The sequence below is a fragment of the Myotis yumanensis genome, unplaced genomic scaffold (genome assembly GCF_028538775.1).
Source record: "Myotis yumanensis isolate MYYU_CA2020_CCGP unplaced genomic scaffold, mMyoYum1.0.hap1 SCAF_3, whole genome shotgun sequence".
Taxonomy (NCBI): Eukaryota; Metazoa; Chordata; class Mammalia; order Chiroptera; family Vespertilionidae; genus Myotis; species Myotis yumanensis.
In genome coordinates, this window is record NW_027223754.1 from 195,949,961 (window position 1) to 195,972,554 (window position 22,594).

Below are 22,594 nucleotides of genomic sequence, written 5' to 3' on the forward strand. Positions count from 1 at the left end.
TAAGCAGTACCAGGGCTGGCCAACTTAATTCTGTAAAAATAAGGATTCAAAGGAAGCCGCCATTATTACAATGACACTGATCTAAATGGCCCTGACTGACAGGTTTCATAATGAGCACAAAGACCTGACCCATACCAAATCCCTGCGTTCTGCATAACTCTAGGTGTCTCTTTTGATATTAGTGTAGGAGGGTTGAAAGAGGCTTGTTTTTTTATTTTTATTTTTTATTGATTTGAGAGAGAGAGAGAGAGATTGAATTGTTGTTCCACTTATTGATGCATTCATTGGTTGTTTCTTATATGAGCCCTGATCAAACCCTCAACCTTGATGTATCCGGATAACACTTTAACCCACTGAACAACCTGGCCAGGCTGAGGCTTGGTTTTTAAGGCAGGTTCCTCCAGACTTGACCTTCATCTCTTTACTGCCTAGTTGGTTGGATTATTCTAGACTGGCCTTGATGTTACGAAGTGTTGCCAGTAAGGACAAGGTACAATGCTCAGCTCTCTTCTAGAGCTCCTCATTCCAGTAGGGAGGCAGATGCTAGTGTCTATGCCAAAAGTGCTGTGAGAAGAAGGTGGGAGTTTGGGATAGATGCTGGTTTTGTCTATTTTTAACCTTTCATTTGCTCAGAAATTATTGGCAAATAATGGGAAGTAATTATGAGTGGTGAAGCTGTTTATTAAGTACAATGCTATATATCATTTTAGGTTGATAAGGGACTCCTACCTAGAGCTTGCCCTAGTATATCTACATATGAGAAAGGCAAAGCACAAACTTTCATCAACACCATTAACACCTAAGGTAATAAACTTTTATTAGAAATTTTAAGTTAATTACCTTTTGAGCTTGTTATGTTACTGTGCTATTGAAATAATGAGACTGATTTTCCTGTGTGACTTAGAGAAATTAATTCAGTACTTTGTAGTCATACTCATGTTTAAGTGTCTCTTTCAATATTTTATGTAAAGCTCTGGGAATAGGCTTCATTTCGACATTTTTGTCTGTTAAAAATGTTATCCATGAAGTGTAGGTACATGTATGTACTCTAAGTCATTAGTATTGATCAGGAAATTGCAGGAAACGAAATATAGCTTCAGTGATGGACAGGTAAGGTTCTCATTACTGATGTGGCTACAAATAGATCCCCTTGTGATAGAGTCATTAATTCACTCACCACACATCTGTCAAGCACCTACATGACCCAGGCAGTATTCTGGAAAGTGATTAAGCAGTGTCCAAGCCAAACTCTGTTCTTATTCTCATGGACCCTCCAAGAGATATTTTCAGAAAATTTTAGTATTAAATCTCTAATTTTTGAGAGCATAAACATGATATTAAACCATTAGGCAAATGGGCTTTCAGACAGTTGAGTTATTCATATGGTAGCTGCCTTTGGTGGGTAGCAACTAATTTTCTTTTTCCTATAAAAAATCTATACTTACATAGAGAAGTTACTTTTTGTGGTGTAATAAACATGTTTATTTCCAGTAAGAGAAAACAAAAATTTTTGTTTCTATTGCAAGTAGCAATACAAATTAATAGGATATAGGATAATAACATATGACCTTTTTGGCCTTCACTAGAGAAGTGTTTTAAATTAAGAGCTTGAACAAGTCAGGATTTGAATGAGAAGGATATTATAATTCCATACAATATGATCATTATTTTCTGTATATCTTTACACAGTATGAATATTTTAGCAATTCATATAATTACTAGAAACACAGAAAGCAGCCAAAATAAATGAAAAATTTCATCTGAGCACATTCAAACCATTGAAATATAATATTTGACAATTGTCTACATACAGTCAATGCTTTATAAACCTGTAAGAAAGCATTATAGTTTCACTTTTATGCAATCCATATAGCAGAGTGAGCATAGCACTGGTTTTGATTTGAATCTGAGCTTCATGGCATGCTAGCAGTATAATTGGAGCCTTTTCTAAGCTTAGTTTTCTCATCTGGTGAAATGGTTCTGTGATACCTCTTAGACTGACTAGGAGAATTAATGTAATGGGCTTGGCGTGTAATAGGTACTCAAGGGAACTGTTTTCTATCACTATGTAATTTCAGTTAAACATTTACATTCTTTTGTACATAGTAATTATTCAATAATTATTTGTTAGCTAAGTTGAGTTGATTTTCTTGAACATTCATTTATTTATTCATCTATTAACCAAACACGAATTGAGTGCTTAGTGTATGCCTGGCATGTTGCTCTCTTTCCCTAAGGAGCACAGAGTCTAGCAAGGAAGAAAAATAATTGTATCACAATGTAATGAGAACTATAATCAAGACATGTAAAGGCAGGGAAGTGAAGCAAAGTAGGGACTAATGTGCTCTGGCCACTGTGGCTCAGTTGGTTGGATCCTCATCTCATATATTGAAAGGTTGTGGGTATGAACCCTGGTCGGGGCATGTATGGAAGACAAACAATTGATGTTCTCTCTCACATCAGTGTTTCTTTCCATATTGTATGGTGTTTTTAGAGACAAGTTTTTTAATTTAATGAAGTTCATTTTATCATTTTTTACATATATTGTGCTTTTGGTGGTATATTTAAGAACTCTTTACTTAACCCCAAGATGTTGAAGCTTTTTACCTATGTTTTCTTCTAGAATTTTTATAATTTTAGCTTTTAAGTTTGTCTGTGATCTATTTTTGAATAAATATTTGTGTAAAATATGAGGTATTTAAACTCATCATTTTGCACAGAGATCCAGTAGTCCCAGCACCATTGAATTTCCTTGGCACTTTTGTCAAAATTAGTGGATCATAAATGTAAATATAGATCATAAATGTAGACTTCCAGTACTATTCGACTGGTCTATAAGTCTGCCTTTCCATGAGTGTACTCTGTCTTGGTTACTATAGATTTCAGTAAGTTTTAAAATTGGGAAGTATATGCCCTTCAACTATGTTTTTACTTTTTAAAATTCTTCTGGCTATTTTGAGTCTTTTTGCATTTTCATATACATTTTAGGATCTGCTTGTAAATTTCTGTAGAAACCTAAGTATTTTGGTAGAGACTGTTGAATCTACACATCAATTAGGGGATAATTGCCATCTTAAATATTGAATCTTCTGATTTTTAATATGAATGGCCTCTTCATTTATTTAGATATTAGCTAATTTTTCTCAAACAATATGTTTTACTTTTAGTGTACAAATTTTGTACCTTTTTGTTACATTTATTTTTATTGTGAATGGAATTTTTCTTAATCTCATTTTCAGATTGTCCATTGCTATGTCCTGTGACTTTGCCAAAAACATTTATTAATTCTAGGCATGTGAGTGTATGTTGGGATTTTCTACATATAGGATCATGTCTTCTTCAAACAAAGACAATTTTACTTCTTTACTTCCAATCTAGATGTATTTTTTCTTTTTCTTGCTTGTTTTGATGGGCTAGATAGAATCTCCTAGGCAATGCGAGCATCTCCCCCATTAAAAAATGCCCACCATATAATTTTCCTAGTCCAAATTTTTCTATTCTGAGCTCAAGCCTGACTTCCTCAATAAAGCTTTCTTCTCCATTCAAAATGATTTTTTTCCTTTTAAAATGTCTGCATCACTAACTGTTCTTACATTATAGTCATTTAATGTTATTCTGCATTCTTCATTTAATGCCTATTAGTCTTGCTTCCAGAATTTAAGTTGGTAAAATGTTCAACCTTATGTAGCCAGTATACTGACAAGACAACCCCGAGCCCAAGTATTTTCGTTATGGTTAATTACTACGGTCTACACATTTTTGGGGCAGGGCTGTATTGCTTAGGTCCCCCGTGGGCTGATCTCTGTAGGTATCATTTGAAGACAGGCCACATTTGTACATTGCATTTCCTGCTTTGGCATCAGCACTATTCTTTACCTTTTCCTTTCCTTGGAAGTCTTGTAGCCAGCAGTAAAAGAAAAATATTTTTGTTACTTATTTTATTCTGTGGTTTTGTTGAAGATTAGAGAATTGGCCAAAATATGAGCATCCAAAAATTAGAACCAAACTGTCTGATAGTTTTGCCCTGATAAGTTAAATCTTAAAATTTGACTATTGCCCTAGCCCGTGGTCGGCAAACTGTGGCTTGCGAGCCACATGGGGCTCTTTGGCCCCTTGAGTGTGGCTCTTCCACAAAATATCACGTTCGGGCGCGCACATACAGTGCGATTGAAACTTCGTGGCCCATGCGCAGAAGTCAGTATTTTGTGGAAGAGCCAAACTCAAGGGGCCAAAGAGCCGCACATGACTCGCGAGCCGCAGTTTGCCGACCACTGCTCCTGTTTGGCTCAATGGATAGAGCGTCAGCCTGTGGACTAAAAGGTCCCAGGTTTGATTCCAGTCAAGGGCATGTACCTCGGTTGCAGGCTACTCCCTGGCCCGGGTTGGGCAACCAATCGATGTGTTTCTCTCACATAGATGTTTCTCTCTGTCTTTCCCTCTCTATTACACTTCTAAATAATAACAATAATAAATAAATTGACTATTAATGCTTATTTTAGTTATCTTTAAAAATGTAAAACAGATTTTATGTGGTGGGTGGAGTTCTTTTCTTTCTGTTTCTGTAGCATTGATTTTCTTACGTTTAAAAACAGAACACACAGGCACACACTCAATGTAAAACATATCTTCATTCATTGTTACTTTTTGCTATTCTATGGAATTTTATGATACCATCATGCCTTTAATAGTTTCCTATTTAGAAATATGATAAGCAAATACCTATAAAAATCTTTAAGTAGTATTCTTATTTCTGACATCATTACAAGTAATAGATTCAAATTTATAGATTTTCTATTAAAATAGTAAATGTAATTTTAAGTAAACACATTATTTAAGATGCCATTGGTGTTCATTTTGTTATTATTCAGATAATGCAAGCTCATTGTAGAAAATCAGAAAAAAATATGGTAAGAAATAATTCAGTCACCCTTAAAACCTGGGAAACACTGTTAATTTTCCCTGCTTGTATATACAGGTGATATATTTATGTACATATCTTTATTAAAATGGGATCATATTTTGCATCGTATATTGTAACCTACACTTTTCTGCCCCAATATACTTTTAACATCTTTTCATGTCAATAGATACATAGACATTGTTATTCTTAATGGCTACATAGTATTCTACTAACTTGTCATCTTCAGAAGATGAGAAAATTGATCAGGAAACTTTATGATATCTTTATATATGTCTTTATCATGAAACGTTTCCCACATTTTTTAGGCTTTTACCAGAAGGCATAGTTCTATTAAAGAACCAACAGTAAACAGATTTGAAATATACAGTTCACTGGCCTGGATTGCAATAAGAGCTGCTGCACAGGTTGGTATGATGTTTATTTAATCTTCTTTTTATTGTAATATCGGGTATTTTTCACCTTCCAGCTGTTAAGGTAACACAATGTATTTGTATAAGAGAAAGGATGTTTTCATGTCCTTTGGGCCAATGAGGTTTCTTTGGGAAGATTTATACTTTTAATATAGATAGTGTGGGTTTTTTTTTTTTATCTTTAAATTCTTTATTAGTTAAGGTATTACAACTGTGTCCTCATCCCCTCCATTAATATAGATAGTGTTTTTAATCACTGTTAGCCAGACCTGGCTTTATTTGTTTCAACTTTTCTTTAAAGAAGATATTGGCAGATACACACGTGCACATATTTGACATTTTGGCAAATATCTGTCATAGCTAGGTGAGGTAGCCTATTTAAAGTGATTTATACATGAATTAAATTACCATCGGTGATAATTTATTTGACTATGATATATTACGCATGTTGGGGAAAACATTGTTTTTGAGGTTGTCTTTGTATTGTCTTCCATGTATGTTGAATGCTATTTTATGAATTCTCTCCTTCACATTGTTTACGTAATGAGTGATCTATGAATCAGAAAGCTTACATTTACTAATTCTAATTATGTATTTATTTAAGGTCAGTAAAGCTGTGCTGGCAATTAACTTGCTTATTGGAAAGAAGAACGTTAGGACTGACCAAGTCAGTCAAGCGGCATTACTTAGCATCCCGGAATTTGCCACCGTGGACCTTTTGTCTTCATACACAGATTATTTGCTTGGTATGTTTGAGTGGATATGAATTCTGATTTCTTTATATTATTGTCAATACTTATCATTTTCAGATTTTAGTGCCTGTCAATTCCTTAGGCAAGTGAAATGATATTTGATTTTAATTTGCATTTCTCTGATTTTCAGTGATGCTAAAAATTTTGGCCATTTGGGTTTTCTTTTCTATGAGTTTCCTGTTGAAATTCTCTGTCCAGTTAGAATAATATTTTTATTGATTTCAGAGAAGAAGGAAGAGGGAGAGATAGAAACATCAATGATGAGAGAGAATCATTGATTGGCTGCCTCCTGTGTATGCCCCACACTGGGGATGGAGGCACAACCGGGCACGTGTTCTGACTGGGAATCAAACTGTGACCTCCTGGTTCCTGGGTCGACTCTCAACCACTGAGCCACACCAACCAGGTCTTTGGACTGTTTGATTTTTCTATTGGACTGTTTGATTTTTCTTATTGATTGATGCAAGGGTTATATATCTTAGAGAGAATCGCTTTACATGTGCTTTAAATATCTTTTCTAGGTCTGTGGTTTATCTTTTATCTTCGTGTTTATTATTTTTTGTGGCACAATTTTCTAAAAAATCAAATGTAGTCATATGTGTTGGTCTTTCCTTTATAAATTGGATTTCTTTCATGTTGTTATTTTTCAAGAAAAGCATATTTGTTGTTATTGTTTAACTTTCAGATAAGTACCAAGTTGCCTTCCAGACTGGTTATCCATTTTTTAACCAAACTGATGACAAACCTGAGGACACAGATGCTATAAAAAAGACTCCGACTAAAGTAGATATTACATGGATCCTTCTAATACGCTACTACATTCACCTGCAAAGGATTAATAACATGAGCAAGCTGCTAGGTAAGTTTTTGATGTGTTAAGAAAGAACATATGTCCTTCCTATTTCTGTTTAGGTCATGTTTCTTATTTAGAATTATAAAATACATTTGATATCTTTCTGAGTGAATTCTCATCAGAAAACAAAAATTTCAGAGGTTCTTAACCTGAGACACACAGACCTTTGAATGCAATAATATTCCAATATAATTGACTTCCTTTGATATTTTATATGTTTTATTTCATGCACTTAAAAATATTATTGATTGCCAAATTGACCCATGGCTTGAAACAGTTAAGAACCAGAATGATCGCCCTAATTGATTTGGCTCAGTGGATAGAGCATTGGCCCTTGGACTGAAGGGTCCCCTGTTTGATTCCAGTCAAGGGCAGGTACCTCGGTTGTAGGCTTGATCCCCAGCCCTGGTTGGGGTGCGTGCAGGAGGCAACCAATCAATGTGTCTCTCACATTGATGTTTCTTACTCTCTGTCTCTCCCTCTCCCTTCCACTCTCTCAAAAAATCAATGGAAAAGTATCCTCAGGTGAGGGTTAACAACACAAAAGAACCAAAGTGATCATAGTTTGACAAGCTTATAAAATGAACAAGGTGAAAATTTGGCTTTAAGGAGAGAATCTTTTAGTATTCAGTATGTAAAGGAGAAGAAATGTATGACTTCAGATAGGATATTTAACTCCATGGAGTTGTTTTGTTAAGTTTTTTATTTTATCATTGATGTTTCTAAAGAATATCCAGGAAAACTGGTAACATCTTCTTTACATCAGTCCCTTTTGTGGTTTCATGACAATGTATATTATTGTTTTTAATCTGTATCCATGAACTTGGTGATTCAATTAGACCAGGGGTTCTCAAACTACGGCCCGCGGGCCACATGCAAATACAAATATTGTATTTGTTCCCATTTTGTTTTTTTACTTCAAAATAAGATATGTGCAGTGTGCATAGGAATTTGTTCATAGTTTTTTTTTAAACTATAGTCTGGCCCTCCAATGGTCTGAGGGACAGTGAACTGGCCCCCTGTTTAAAAAGTGTGAGGACCCCTGAATTAGACCCACCCCAGGTCCTAGTGATAGAGAAGCCAGCAGGGCTAATAGTCGCAGAGTGGCTAAGCATAGTTATCAGGAGTTTGCTAACTTCTGAAACAGGCACTCAGAAGGCATCAGGGGTAAAAGGTGCATTGCGGTAGGTGTGAGAACAATAGAAGTTCAGTGGCGAAGGAAGTGGACATGAGCCAGTGCAGGAGACCCTGCCCCATATCAACTCAGCTCACCTCTGAATTCACCTGCTAGCACTTCCCATGTCAGGTGCCCACAGTGTACTGCTTTTCTGCTCTGAGTTTTCTCTTACTGAGGCCCAAAGAAAGGACCATCTACCAGGATTCCACACATCCGGGAGTAGCCTTCGGCGAATGAAGCGGGAAACTGCGAGGTTAACCTTCCAGCTTCCCAGTCCTGTGATGGACAGTTCTTTTCTCCGAAGGTCCCCGTCAGGACTGAGCCTTCATTGTTCATAGTTGTAGCCCATTCATTACCTCACTCTAATTGGGTCTTTCCTTTCCTCTGTCACACTTTGCCGATTCCCTCACTTGTGCTCCTTAAATCACTTCAAATAAGTTACCTGCACCTAAATTCTTGCTTTAAGATCTTTGGGGGAGGGGGAAGAGCCTCAAACAAGATAGAATATTTTACATTTTTAAATCTTGGAGCCTGAATTAACATCCTTACATGCTTCTGAGATTTTCTTTCCTTTCTGTGGCAAGAGGCAATTCCATTAGCAAATAAGCTCTAAAAATGGGGGACGGTTGTTGGGAGCTGAGGTGGGAGGTACAGGACAGTGGTTAGTGAATAAAACCCAATAATATTGAGACCGTTCTGCTATCTAATATAACTCTAAATTAAGGTATTTTTCTTCCTTCAGCATCTCCAAAGCCAGGTTCTGGAATTTCTTTACCAGATGATACACTTCTCACGTCCCTTTTCAACTCTGGGTTGATTTTGCGCCAAAAAGAAATGCATAACTTCCTTAAAAAATTTTTACTTCTGTATTCTTCCTCTTGTATTGATGATTTTCCAAGAGAGCTATTTCAAGAATTGGAAAACCAATTTTGTTTAGAAAAATTCTTATTTGAATCATCAGCCAAGGTAATGATTTAAAACATTAGAGATTGTCATAAAACTTCTAAAGCCATCCTTATGTTTCTGAAGGGAGCACGTGAATCTCCATGCTGGCACGAAGATTTCTAGGTTCCCTCAGAGTTCCCGGGGCGGCTCCTTTCTGTTTTGCCATATCGAGAAGCCAACCAAACATCCTGATTTTTAGGAAAGTTCCTATTTCAAATGTTATGGCTGCTCTCATAAATCTTCAGGATGCCTCAGAATTTTCTTTATTCCTGCAAATAACATCTCTCTGGCAGTCATTTTGCGTGTATTTTTCAAATCATTCATTGTGTGTATTTTTTTAGAATCATACATGTGAATAAGAAGGGTAAAAATTTTAAATAAATTAAAAGTTTGAAGTTTGTTTTTCAAAATGTTATTATATTGGATGGACTTTCCCAAAATATGTAATGTGGAAACTTCTTTTAAGTTACCTATTGAAGAGAAATAAAAAGAGGTAGTATAAATGAAGTTTTTTTTTTTAAAGCGACTAGGGTCTTGAATACTAGTAATGTTTCAATAAGCTACCAAGAAAGATAGATTGGAAGATACTGAAAAGTAAAGGGTCGTATTGAACATAGAAATGTGTATCTTCAACATTTTGCAGTTTGGTATCTTCAACAAACATATGTCGAATACTAACAGTATACCAGATACTCTTAGTTGGCAGAGAAAAAGAAATCGGTAAGGCCTCCTCCTTGTACATTGTTTGTTGTGGTAGCAGAGAAACATGGTAGAGTTAGAGCAGAAGAAAATCACAGAACTTCATAGATTTTTTAAAAAGAGAAAATGGCAGGGTTAGTAGCAGATAGGATGTAACAATTTAAATCTATTAGTTATTTTTTGAATAGTGGGTAAGGACTGATTGGCAAAGGATAGATGAAAGGGAGTTATCCAAGAGAGAGATGATGAGGTAATGAAGTGTATGATCTCAGAAATGGGAAGGAAAGGGTACATGTAAAAGATATTGCTTAAGTAAAATTAGAAACAAAACACCTTAGTGTCCCTATGAAGACAGAAAGTAAAGAAGAGGAAATTCTCAGTCTACTCCAACATTGGAACTTCTGTCTATGATCCTCAGGGCATGGTAACACCATTAGCAGATATAGCAGAAGCCAGAGAATGAGAACATGTGTGGTGGAGGCTGGTTTATTCTGCTCTGTAGATAGAGTTTGAGATTCTAATAGAAAACTCAAGTGGACATAGTGTATTGTAAGTTTCTAATAGGTATTTGTGAAATGAATAAATTAAATTAATTGCATAGAATTGTTTCAAAACTAGAAAAAAATTACTCATTTATTTTGAATTATTTTGACTTTGGACTTCACCATTATATCACTTTAATTTTTGCAATTGTAGTCTTGCCCATGCCAGACCTGACCACATTTCTATGGTCAACCATCTCAGAGAAGTGACCTGAAAACTGGCTTGTTCCAAATTGAGAACCTTTGCTCATCTTGTCCTATTAGAAAATGATAAGCTATATCCTACTAGTAAACTTATGTTTTAGGTAGATAATAATTTTTTTAATCACTGTTTTGAGTGAGAGTGGGGGTGACTGTTAATACATAATGATTTTTTTAAATGACTGTTTATAAACTGTGGTTTTTAAAAAGTAGTGGGAAGACCCACCAAGGAATATTTAAGAATTCAGTTAAAGCAGTGATTGTCAGTTGGGGTTAAGGAGTTGTCCCCAGGACAATGTATTGGAATCCACATGGGAGAATTTTTCAAATTATTTCCTAGATACTGGGGTATTGGCAGCATTGTCATTTCCTGCCCAGATTCTAAATAATTTGAGAAATAAAAGAGTAAGACAGATTGGGATTCAAACATGCTTGCCTTTATGAATCATAAAGTTGAAATTTTAGAATATAGTTATATTTACTGGAAAATGGGCTTCCTGGTAGTCAGTAGCAAAGTGGACAGATTTACCAATCCAGCCATGTGTTGTGTTGTTGTTTTGTTTTGGTTTTGGTCACTACAGGCCTCCTTAAAATCTGTGGGGACACAGTCCCCTTTAAAATATGTCATATGAAGGTGCATAGAATATTCACTCCCTACAAATCATTCGCTCCTAAGACATAAGAGCCGAACTATGCATATCCAAAATTCTTTTCTCCAAATTCACCAATCAAGTAACTCTCTCCCAGGGAGATGAGTGAGAGGAGATGGGAAAGGCAGGAATGTAATGTTAATGCCTGGCCTTCCCCAGGGATGGAAGCAGTAGATAGTGGGATGAAATAGTTTCCAGCGAACACCAGATTCTGATTCACTCCCCAACCCCTGGGAACTGAGACTGCCTTTGAGGATTCTAGTGTCCAGGTGCCTCAGGCGTTTGGAGTAGGGGCCAGAGAATGGGAAGGCACAGAACCGTAGTGTAAACAGGTGCATTCGTGTGAATATTGCACAGGAGTTTGGAAACTAGTATGTGTGACTTCTTCAACACTGTTCTCAAAGGAGCTCTGCTTGAGTATTTTCGTATTAAGGGCAGCCTATCCTTACCCAGTTCCTCAGGACAGTGCTCCAATGTACAGCCCTGAATGTTTTGTAGCTACATGTGACATCTCTCGTGGCAGCAATGTTATCGAAGGGTTGTTTCACCCTGTTTGCTCTTTTTTTGGATATCATTAGTGTAACACTCACCAAGGATAGTCAGCTCTGGGGATCACTGCTTCCTGGCTGACAGGTGTAAGCCACCTAATCATGTGTTTGTTTCACTGGGGAAGACAGCTAACACACATAAAGCCTTTTGGATTTTTTAAAAAATAAACTCCAAGCTTGGTTGATTTTTATAATGACATTTTTTTGAGCCTTTAATCACTCTGGAGACTGTTTCAAGCAAACTCCTTCCATGATTTGCTACTTAAACCTGCTCCCCGCCCCCCCAAAAGGAGTAGATGCCATACCAGAACTGTCCTGACTGTGTGTCCTGTTCCTCAGTTTCGTGGGTCTGTGTGATGGCCAAACAAAGGTGCCACACAAAGCAGGCTAAAAGTCCCCCCACCCAGAAGGATATGATTAAAATTGTGCACAATGCTGAATTATCCATGTTTAGACTATGCCTGTGACAGTCTGTGGAAGGCCAAATATTTGTGCAGAGTGACTTGTTTATGGAACTGTGGCAAACAACAGTTTTCCTGGCAGGCCTGGATTTCATTCCTTTCAAAGAATAAATCAAACATATCAAAGTACTCAGTATATATAGTATATCACATCAATTAGCAGATGTAATTAATCCCATTAGCAGCTAGATAATGTTTTTAAAGATAATGGAAAATTAACATGCCTATTTTGATAATGACTTCTGTTAAAATTCACCATTGCTAGACCATCATGACAATGCTAATAAACACTGTATATATTAAAGAGAAACTATTTGATTATTTTCTACATTTAGCTAGTTATTAAATACTAGAGGCCTTTTGCACAAAATTCATACAAGAGGCCCCAGCCGGCCCTCACAGCCCTGGCTGCGTTGACCGGCCCTTGCAGCCCCAGCTTTGTCCAGAGGGTCGTCCGGAAGGTCATTCTGCTGTTCAGTCTAATTAGCATATTAGCTCTTTATTATATAGGATAAATTCTTTGCTGAAAGAGTTATCAGACCCCTGAAAGACATGCAGATATGAAAAATATGATAAATTATTTTTGTGAATTAATTGTTCATCTGATTTTTTTGGTGAACTGCCTGACATAGAATTAATTTTAAAAAAAATTTTTTTATTGATTTCAGAGAAGAAGGGAGAAGGAGAGATAGAAACATCAATGATGAGGAAGAATCATTGATCAGCTGCCTCCTGCATGTCCCACATTGGGGATCGAGCCTGCAACCCAGGCATGTGCCCTGAACCAAATCAAACCATGTCCTCTTGGTTCATTGGTCAAGGCTCAACCAAATGGGCAGACTTAATCTTAATTAAGCACTTTAATATGATTACTTAACTCTGATAGTTGTGATTATTGTACATTTTGGTTGTGCTTTTAGTATCATAGTGCTATCAAGTGAGGATTCTGGCTTATCATATCCTTTCATGATAGTTTCTTGACATTTTTGAAGTTTTCACCTTTAATTCTACCTTTCCGTCAAGACACATTTTTTTCTTGTGTCAGTAGACAACTTGAAAGGTCAATGTCTTTCTTTTTCTTTTTCTTTTATTTTGAAGACTTGCATTGACAGCCTTATATTTTATCTTGAATAGGCTCAGAAATAAGGGGAGGTATAAAGCCTTATAGAAACAACAGGCCTTTCTTTCTGGCCACTGACATGGTCTCCTTGGTCACGGAGCCTTGAGATAACTTAGATGTCAAGAGCGTAGAATTGCTTCCCAGCCACCATGATGTAATATTGGGAATAACAAGAAGTTAATTTTGAAATTAGTTCACACCCCATTGAAGAAGGTCCTTTTTAGGCCTCAGATATTAACACTACTATTATCTCTCTGGCTAGCCTTATTTTGTTGAAATCAATCAACTTAAAAAACTAAGTAAATAATTTGTGAAATTCTAGCTCTTATGATTCTTGAAAACTTTTGATTCAGGGACAAAGTTTCATCAAAGAAGCTGGGCCCAGATTTACAAAGGAAATGAGAACAATGGATTTTAACATTTTAGAGCAAATGCTGTATCTTATTTTGCTTATGGCACTGCAAAAAATTATGACCATAGACTCAGTAGATTTGCCACTAAGTAAATCAGAAAAATGTAGGAGAGGATGTTCTTAGAATCCATGGTGACCTTGAGAGTGAAATGATGGCATGGGACATTTTCACTTCCAGATCTTTAATTTGGGATACTCACCAAAGTGGAAAACATGTATTGAGTCCTCTGGGTTTCATAGCATACTTTTCTGTAAGAGAATCCTCTCTGTGGTAATCAGGGAAAGTTTTAAGATCCACATCCATGACACAAGCTGAAACAATTTCCAGATTTATCCAATGTAGCCCATGTTGACTGTATATCAAATGAATGTTTGCAATATTGAATGAATTCATTACCAGCAATTAAACTGATGCTTTGGTTTGTTCCCCAGGGACCTCGTGACAGTTCCGTACATTCCATTTTATCATTAAAGTTGCTTTCCAGCCAAACTACTATTGAGTCGGTTTCATCAGATATGGCAATACAAGCTTTAAACAAAGAACTTTGCTTTCAATGGTACATCCCTCCCCTGGAAAGACCTCCAATGGAAGTAGAACCTATGGTATGAAACATAATTACAAAGCTGAATCTTATATTTAGAGATAATGTTTAACCTTCAGAGTAGAGAACATCCTTTTCTAGAGACAAAAAAATACAGCAATATAGAAACTATGTTGTCTAATAGAATAAATCTGACCAAGAAAATCCTAGGAAAGTCTTCAAGCTGAGATCATTTTCCTTTTCCCTAATCTTTAAGGGAAATTTTCCAAGGTGTCACCATTACATAGGTTCGACTTTTTTTTTCTTTGTAATTACTCTTTATCACATTTAAGGAAGTATTTTTTTCTACTGCCACTTTGCTAAGAATGTTTATCATGAATATTTTACTGTGTCTATTAAGATGACTTTATGATTTTTGTCTTTTAATATGTTAATGTATTTTTTAAATGTTAAATCAACCCTGTGTTTCTGAGATAAACTCGAATTGGTCATAATGTATTAATTTTCCTGGATTCAGTTTGCTATGTTTTGTATTAGACTTTCGCCACTGCTTTCGAGAGTAATATTGGGCTATAAATTTTCCTTTCCATACTGTCCTTGTGAGATATTATTTTGTTTCAAGCTTTTGCTAGACTCATAAAATGAGTTGATAAATATAATCATATTTTTCTCTTCTGGTGAAATTTGTAGTAACCTTTTTCTTCAAATATTTGGTAAGAGCTCATCAGTGAAGCCATCTGTTCTTAGCTGCGTGTGTGTATGTGTGTGTGTGTGTGTGTGTGTGTGTGTGCCGGGGTTCTTGTCCCAGCATCAAGAAGGGTTCAGGAATCTGGAAAAGGCTGTGCATAGATTAAATAGGAATCCAGAGACTAATAAAGAGTCCGGAGATGAGATATAATTTTGAAAGCCATTTGGGGGTCAGAGTAGCTTAGCTAAAGGAGCTAAGTTCTAAGATCTTAAGTCTAAGGCCTTAGGTTCTCAGGTCTTAGGTTCTCTTCATCCCCAGGACCCCATGCTTTTTTTAAACACAACTTTTCCTGAGGCGAGGCAGAGATATACACTTGAAAGGGTCAGGGTTTGGTACAGAGTCCATTGTCAGAATGGAAGAATTAGCCTACGGCTGTTCAGGTGTTTGGCCAGTAGGAGGCAATAACATGTAGATTAAGATGCCTTTTGTCTGGCAGCCAAGAATCAATTTAATGTATCCTATTCAGGTTTTGGGAAATGACTTCAGCCACTCCCAGATGCAGCCCTGCTGTCATGCTGGAATTGGTCTCCAGCATGTGTGTGTGTGTGTGTGTGTGTGTGTGCATGTGAGAAAATACAAGACTTGTGATATAATTCTCAATAGTTAGAGGTAGTTGTTAAGCACTAGTCTTTACTAATGTACTGGTTCGGAGTTGATAACAGTTCTTTTTGGGACAATATCTGTTCTAATAATAACTATGCCAAAACTCTATAGAACATTGAGGTTTTCTATTTCTTCGGAGTCAGTTTTATTTAAGTTGCTTTTTCCAGGAATTTTCCCATTTTATTTAAAAATTTTTTCGCTTTTAATCTGCTCTATTTGTAGTGAAGTGCCCCTTTTCATTTCTTATTTGTGTACTTTTTCTTGATCATTGTCACCAAAGGTTTCTTATTGGTTAGTTTTATTTCATTAATCATTATATACTTCTACTTTACCTTCCTAGCTACTGGCTTCTTGAGATAGCTGTTTAGCTCAATATTCAGTCCTTTCTTTCCTAATATATGCATTTTAAGGCCGTACATTTATCTCTAAACATTGCTTTGGCTTCATCCTACATATTTTTTAATAGTATTATCATGATTCAGTTAAAAATCGTCTTTCAATTTCTATGATTTCTTCTTCAACTCATGAGCCATTTGAACATGTGTTTCTTTTTTTTTTTTTTTAAATATGTTTTATTGATTTTTTACAGAGGGGAAGGGAGAGAGATAGAGAGTTAGAAACATCGATGAGAGAGAAACATCGATCAGCTGCCTCCTGCACATCTCCAACTGGGGATGTGCCCGCAACCCAGGTACATGCCCTTGACCGGAATCGAACCTGGGACCCTTCAGTCCACAGGCCGACGCTCCATCCACTGAGCCAAACCGGTTTCGGCACATGTGTTTCTTAAATTCTGAACTATATGGAATGTTTCTAGTTATCGTTTTTATTTTTTCCTAGATTATGTTGCTCTGAGGTAATAAAAAATGCTCTGTGTGATTAATATTTGTTGAAACTTGTTTTTTCCTCCAGGAAAAAGTTTGTTATCTAAATATCCCATTTCTCTTAAAAAGAATGTGTACTCCTCAGTTGTTGAGGCAGTTGTTTATATATGTCTCAAAGGTCAGTTTGGCTAGTCTTATTCAAATATTCTGTATTCTTGCTGATTTTTATATTTTTGTTTGCCTTTTTTTAAAAAAATCAATTGCTGAAAGAATTATGTTTAAGTCTCTCACAGTGATTGTTGTCATCTACTGTTTCCTTGTGGTTCTGTCAAATTTTGCTTTACACCATCTGAGGGTGTATTCTTAGGCGCAATCTGATTGCTAACTGTTATCTTCTTGGTGAATTGAGAATGTTATCATTGTGAAGTGATTCATAGCCTTTTTGTAATAATGTGGATCTTTCCTCATAACCTCTGTTTTATTTGATGTTATTGGAGGAAAATAGCTTTCTTGTGGAGCTATTTTCAATGTATCTTTTTCCAGCCTTTTACTTTCAACCCTTTTGTGTACTTGTGTTTTAATTTTGTTTTTAAATAAAAGGTATGCATTGGATAGTTTTAAAGACAGTTTAACAAATTTTTATTTTGACTGGAGAATTTAATACATTTACATTTAATGTAAATACTAATATTTTAAAGCTACAATGTTACTTTGTGTTTTTACTTGTCTTAGCTTTTCTGTTTTTAATTTTGTTACTTCCTTTCTTTTGGATTGATTATCTTTTATCATTAATTTGTTTCTATGTGAGTTTTGAAATTATTCACCCCTTTTCCGTGCTTATAGTGGGTACTGTCAGGACAACATACATAACATAGTCGAAAGTTAATAAATGTTTTTACCCCTCTAATGGCTTATATGATATTACTGTGCATTTTAAAGCCCAAATAATATTATTTTAAAGTTGTTTTATACAAGTTGGTTTCCTGTATATTTTTCTACATATTCATTATTTGCTTTGGTGTGTTTTTTTTTTTAACGTTTCCTTGCATTTTAGACATTCCATCTAGGGTCTTTTTTCTTAATTTTTGTAGAAGTATGTACTGTGGAATGTTCTTTGGTTGGGCTCTTCTGGAGGCAAACACTCTCAATTTTTGTTTGCCTGGTAAATGTTACTGTTTTACATTTATTTGTGAAATAAGTTATTATAGAATAAAGAATTCAAGATTGGAAATTAACTTATTTCAGTATATAGAAAATGTCATCTACTCTTTTATATTGCTGCTGTTGAGAATCAAACTGTTGTTGCTTTAAAAGTATTCTGACTTCATTGGTTGCTGTTGAATATTCTCTTTGTCTTTACACAGTTTGACTGGAATAATTATTTATTTATTTTGCTCACATTAGTGTAATGGTTTAGAACACAGAGTCTGGAGCCAAATGGCCTCGATTTGAATTCCAGCTCTGTCACTTAACAATTTTTTTTGCACGTCAGTGTATCAGTTAACTTTTCTGTAGCATGGTTTCCTTCATCTGTAATTTGAGATAACTGTGTAAACACCTAACCTCAATAAATAGTAGTTGTCATTTATTATATCAAATTATTTTGCTGTTTTAAAGTTTGACAACTTCAAATATTTATGTAATATACTTGCTAAACATTATTTAAAAGCACCTTTTAAAGATTAGCCACAATATCTCTTTATAGATTGTTTAGCTACCTACCTACCTTGTGCAGAAAAGAAAGGAAACTGTGTCTAAGCAGCAAAATTAAAGTTCATAGCAAATTGGCGGAAAAAAACCTTAGTTTGCCTTAAATGTTATTTACAAATTTGTATCACACATGTAACTCCTTATTTTAATATTTATTATCTTTTCCTTTTTCGATATCTATGTCCATATGCATGGCTACACATTTGCAATAGAGCTAACTGAAGGGCAGGCAAGTGTTGGGGAGCAAGTTCAATATCAGTCCTTGAACTCTTGGAGATTGAACAGTGATTCAGATTCGTGGAATGTCTTGAAGAGAGGTCAAGCTTTTAAAAATGGAGCAGTTGGTCACTACAACTTTTACAGAGGAACTTTCTATGACAGAATTCCTTTTATTGCTTTGCTCTCTAAGAAGAGCCTTAGGCTTTCCCCCATGAAACCTCCGCTGCATAAGTTTTGCCCTGTTTAGCATTTTTATTTACTTTTTGTCTCCTGCATTGGCCCATTTCTGCATTTCTCAGCTTTTGAGTGCTGTCCCCTCTAGCTGCGCCTCTGGTAGCTTCTGCTGCTCCTTTGACTCCTGTGACGCCTGTTAGACTGCGAAACCTCCTGGGCTTACCTCTCTTTGCTCTCCAGCACCCTTTCTCAGTTAGCACTGCCCCCCTCCAATTCTGCTTCCTCAGGCTGGCAACCTTGCTAACTCTTGGTCAATTACATATTTCTTCTTACTCGTACAAAAAGAGAAGCTTTAAGACGCCGCTCCCAGAAACATTTAAAGCTATGTCTCACATTTTGAAAGTACTTGCCTTTTCACCCCATTCCAAGTCAAATCTTTGCCAGATATCCCATGTACATTTTGAAATAATAAATCTGTCATCTGTTTTGAGAAATTTAGTGCAGTCGTTTTCAGACTATAGTTCCGAGAATACCCCTGGGTCATGGAGTCACTATGGTGGGTGCTGAGTGGTAATTTTTAAAAAATAAATTAGATACAAGAAAAAAAAGTATCATCATGCACCACATACAGTAAGTGAAAATTTTTTCTGAAACTGTTGTCTCATGATGGACATGTTAAAATAGGAAATGTCTTAGGTCACTCTTCAGCATATGCCAGAATTTATTTATTTGCTGGCAAGAGAGCCAACAACATGATAAAAGAGTACATCCGTTCATAGTGGGCATGGAAAGAGAGAGATTACATATTTGGGAAGCAGAATGTTTACCCAAGCAGCTGGCATTTTAAAAATGGGGAAGAAAGTACCAACTATGAAGTTCATTTCACAAGGTCGTAGAAATATCACACCCATAGCCATCTGGAACAGGATGATCTGAGAAGTTAATGCTAAGACTACATCTGTGGCTCATAATTAGAACAACACGGTTTCACCCATCAACAACCATGTCTGACAATTAACACGGAAGCACGAACTGGTGTAAACAGAGATTAGAAGCAGAGCACCAAGTAACAAATTCTGATTGAAACAGGTTGCTTGAGTGATTTTCTTAAGCCACAAGCAGAGACTCAGAACATACAGTTTTCCCATTTCTTCGTTCAGGGACTTTTTTTCCCCTTTGACAATTAGTATGTATCTCTTGGGCCGTGATAAAAGATGTAGTTGCTGCCATAAATCTCAGCCAAAAAAAAAAAAAAAAACCCACAGGAAATACTGACTTGGGTAGGCTAGATCTTCTTGGTCCTAAGATTCTATCTTTTTGGAAGGTAACACTGAAATTTGTTTGAGTATTCAAATACTGGCTTATTCAAGCGTACATCTACTGCTCATTTTAATAGGCCTTAGGTTTCATGTTGAATAACTGGCTGAAGCTCATGAAACCCACAAGGTAATAGCACTAGTGAACACTTACTATGTTCCAAGCACTTATTATTAGCTTCACAGCGACTCTCTGGGGTAGATACTGTCTATCATTAGCCCTATTTTATAGAAGAGGAAACTGAGACACAGGATGGAGGAATGCCAGCTGGCATGAAATCAGGACTGGAGCAGTCTGACTCCAAGTCTGCGTTCCCACATGTGGTGCTGCGTGGAGTCTTCAGACAATGGTCTGGCTGCAGGCACGTGTAGCCTCTGGGAAGGATGGTAATAGAAATTAATATCTGACTTAGGGCTTTGGACTTTCCAGGGACTTAGATGGTCATTGGATAACAGTACAAGTTAGCATCACTTAATTCATCTTCTCAGTCCACTTTAGTTTACCTACCACACTGAAGCAGAAATGCCTGTGGGAACTACGGTTGCTGGTGGCAGCAGAGTAGAAATCCTGGGACTGGAGATCTATATAATAAAAGCCTAAGCGACCTTTATGGTGGAACAGCCAGAACAAGTGGTTGCTGTGATGCGCACTGACCACCAGAGGACAGACGCTCAATGCAGGAGCTGCCCCCCTGGTGGTCAGTACGCTCTCACAGGGGGAGCGCTGCTCAGCCAGAAGCCGGGCTCATGGCTGGCAAGTGCAGTGGTGGTGGCGGGAGCCTCTCCCACCTCTGCGGCAGCACTAAGAAGCAGCGAGCCGAGCAGTAAGGAGCAAGCAGGTGGGTGGTAAGGAGCGAGGGAACCCAGATTGCAAGAGGGATGTCCAACTGCTGGCTTAGGCCCCATCCCTGGGGGGATTGGGACATCCAGGGGATGGGGCCAGCAGTTGTACATCCCTCGAGGGGTCCCGGACTGCAAGAGGGCACAGGCTGAGGGACCCCCTCTCCCCCACCCCCCAACCCCACTGCATGAATTTTGTGCACTGGGCCTCTAGTTTTCATATAAAATTTTTAGATAATTCAGAGTGCTAAATATTTCATACCACGATACTTTAGAGTTAAGTTTATAACTTCTTAAGTATGAGGGTAGAAATTATCTGATCCTATTTGACAAAATTAGTAGAATATAGAACCACATTGTGAGCTCTTCACTAGAACTTTGTGACAAACGAAGCATGTTTTGATCAATTTCAGTATTTTCTAGAGACAGACAACAGAAAGACTTCCAGGGACTGTCATTTTCATGAACCTCCCAGACATGGGATTCTTTTAAACAACAACAACAAAAAACTAGCAGCAATGAAAAGAATGGCTGATATAAGTCAAAGAGATGTACAGCTAGAGCTTAGCCTCAAAAAGATATGACCAGTCCTAGCTGGTTTGGCTCAGTGGATAGAGCATTGGCCTGCGGACTGAAGAGTCCCAGGTTCAATTCCAGTCAAGGGCACATGCCTGGGTTGCGGGCCTAATCCCCAGTAGGGGGGCATGCAGGAAGCAGCTGATCAATGATTCTCTCTCATCTTAATGTTTCTATCTCTCTATCCCTCTCCCTTCCTCTCTGAAATCAAAAATATTAAAAAAATAAAATAAAAAGATATGACCGAGACCAAAAGTTTGTCTCAAATTTGTCTCAAGATGACCCCTTAGGATTTTTAGCTTTATTCTACCTTATCTCACTGTTTTGAGCATCCAGAGTTCCCAAGAAGATGCTTATATAGTAGGCTACACTGGAAACCATCTCTGACTTCTCTTGGTATCACCCAAGTCAAATGTCAGATCTGAAAAGAAACTAAGAGAGTGTGAACTTAGTTCAACACTCTCATTTTACAGGTCAGGAAGCAAAGGCCCATATAGGCCGAGCAACAATGCCACAACTCAGTGACAAAAATAGGAACAGACGCCTAAGTCCTCTAATTCTTAATATTGATTTCTTTATAGCACACATCTAACTCAATTACTAACTAAGCCAAAAATGCTGGAAGGATGACACAGGCTGGCCCACAGTGTGTTTCAGACCCTAGGACAGGACTGGATTAATTATTAGTTAGCACATGTCATTCAGGCTTGGCCAGTGGCCAATAGCATGACTACAGGCCCTTGAGATGCTGACAGGGTTGCACAGATAGATTGACACAGGAAGTAAAAAGACCTGAAATGTCATAATTTTAATGTTTAATTCCTTGTTTATTTTCACCATCAACTTTTAGGCTGAAAATTATTTCCCCTCAAAATGTGGGAGGCATTGCTCCACTGTGTCTGGCAATCCTGCATTGCTACCAAGAAGTCTGATCCATTCTGATTTCTAGTTCTTCGACTTTTTTCCTCGGGAAGATCCCCAGAGCTTCTGAAATCTCATGATGTGCCTGGGTGTGGCATCCATTGTGCTAGATAGTTTGGGTGCCCCATTCAAATCTTGAAAGTATAAATTCTTCAGTTAATGGAGATTTTTTTCTTTGGTAATTTTCTCAATCTGATTATATCTATACCTTCTGGAATTTCTGTTGAGATTGAGTGTTTTCTTTTCTCATACTCCCTATTTATGTTTTTAAATGTAGGTTTACTTTATATTCTTCAAATCTTTTATTATTAAGTTGCTATTATTATATAGTTTTCTAATTTTTAAGAGCTCTTTCTCATCTCTTTTATTGCCTCATGCTAATAGCACTGTGCTCCTTTTCACAGATGCAATATTGTCTTTCTTCTCTCTG

At 36.8% G+C, this 22,594-nt stretch overlaps 1 protein-coding gene across 4 annotated transcripts in view; it reads left to right on the forward strand.

The window, feature by feature from the left end:
- Window positions 1–22,594, forward strand: part of CFAP54 (cilia and flagella associated protein 54) — a 246,818-nt gene that overhangs the window by 186,400 nt on the left and 37,824 nt on the right. For 2 of the 4 annotated variants that reach the window (XM_070410862.1, XM_070410863.1), the window contains 6 exons: window positions 711–804; window positions 5,227–5,325; window positions 5,936–6,077; window positions 6,769–6,942; window positions 8,856–9,079; window positions 14,124–14,294. In XM_070410862.1, the coding sequence (XP_070266963.1) occupies window positions 711–804; window positions 5,227–5,325; window positions 5,936–6,077; window positions 6,769–6,942; window positions 8,856–9,079; window positions 14,124–14,294 (904 nt within the window). Of the gene's footprint in view, window positions 1–710; window positions 805–5,226; window positions 5,326–5,935; window positions 6,078–6,768; window positions 6,943–8,855; window positions 9,080–14,123; window positions 14,295–22,594 lie in introns of those variants that run through there. The other 2 variants (XM_070410865.1, XM_070410864.1) reach the window with 2 other exon arrangements.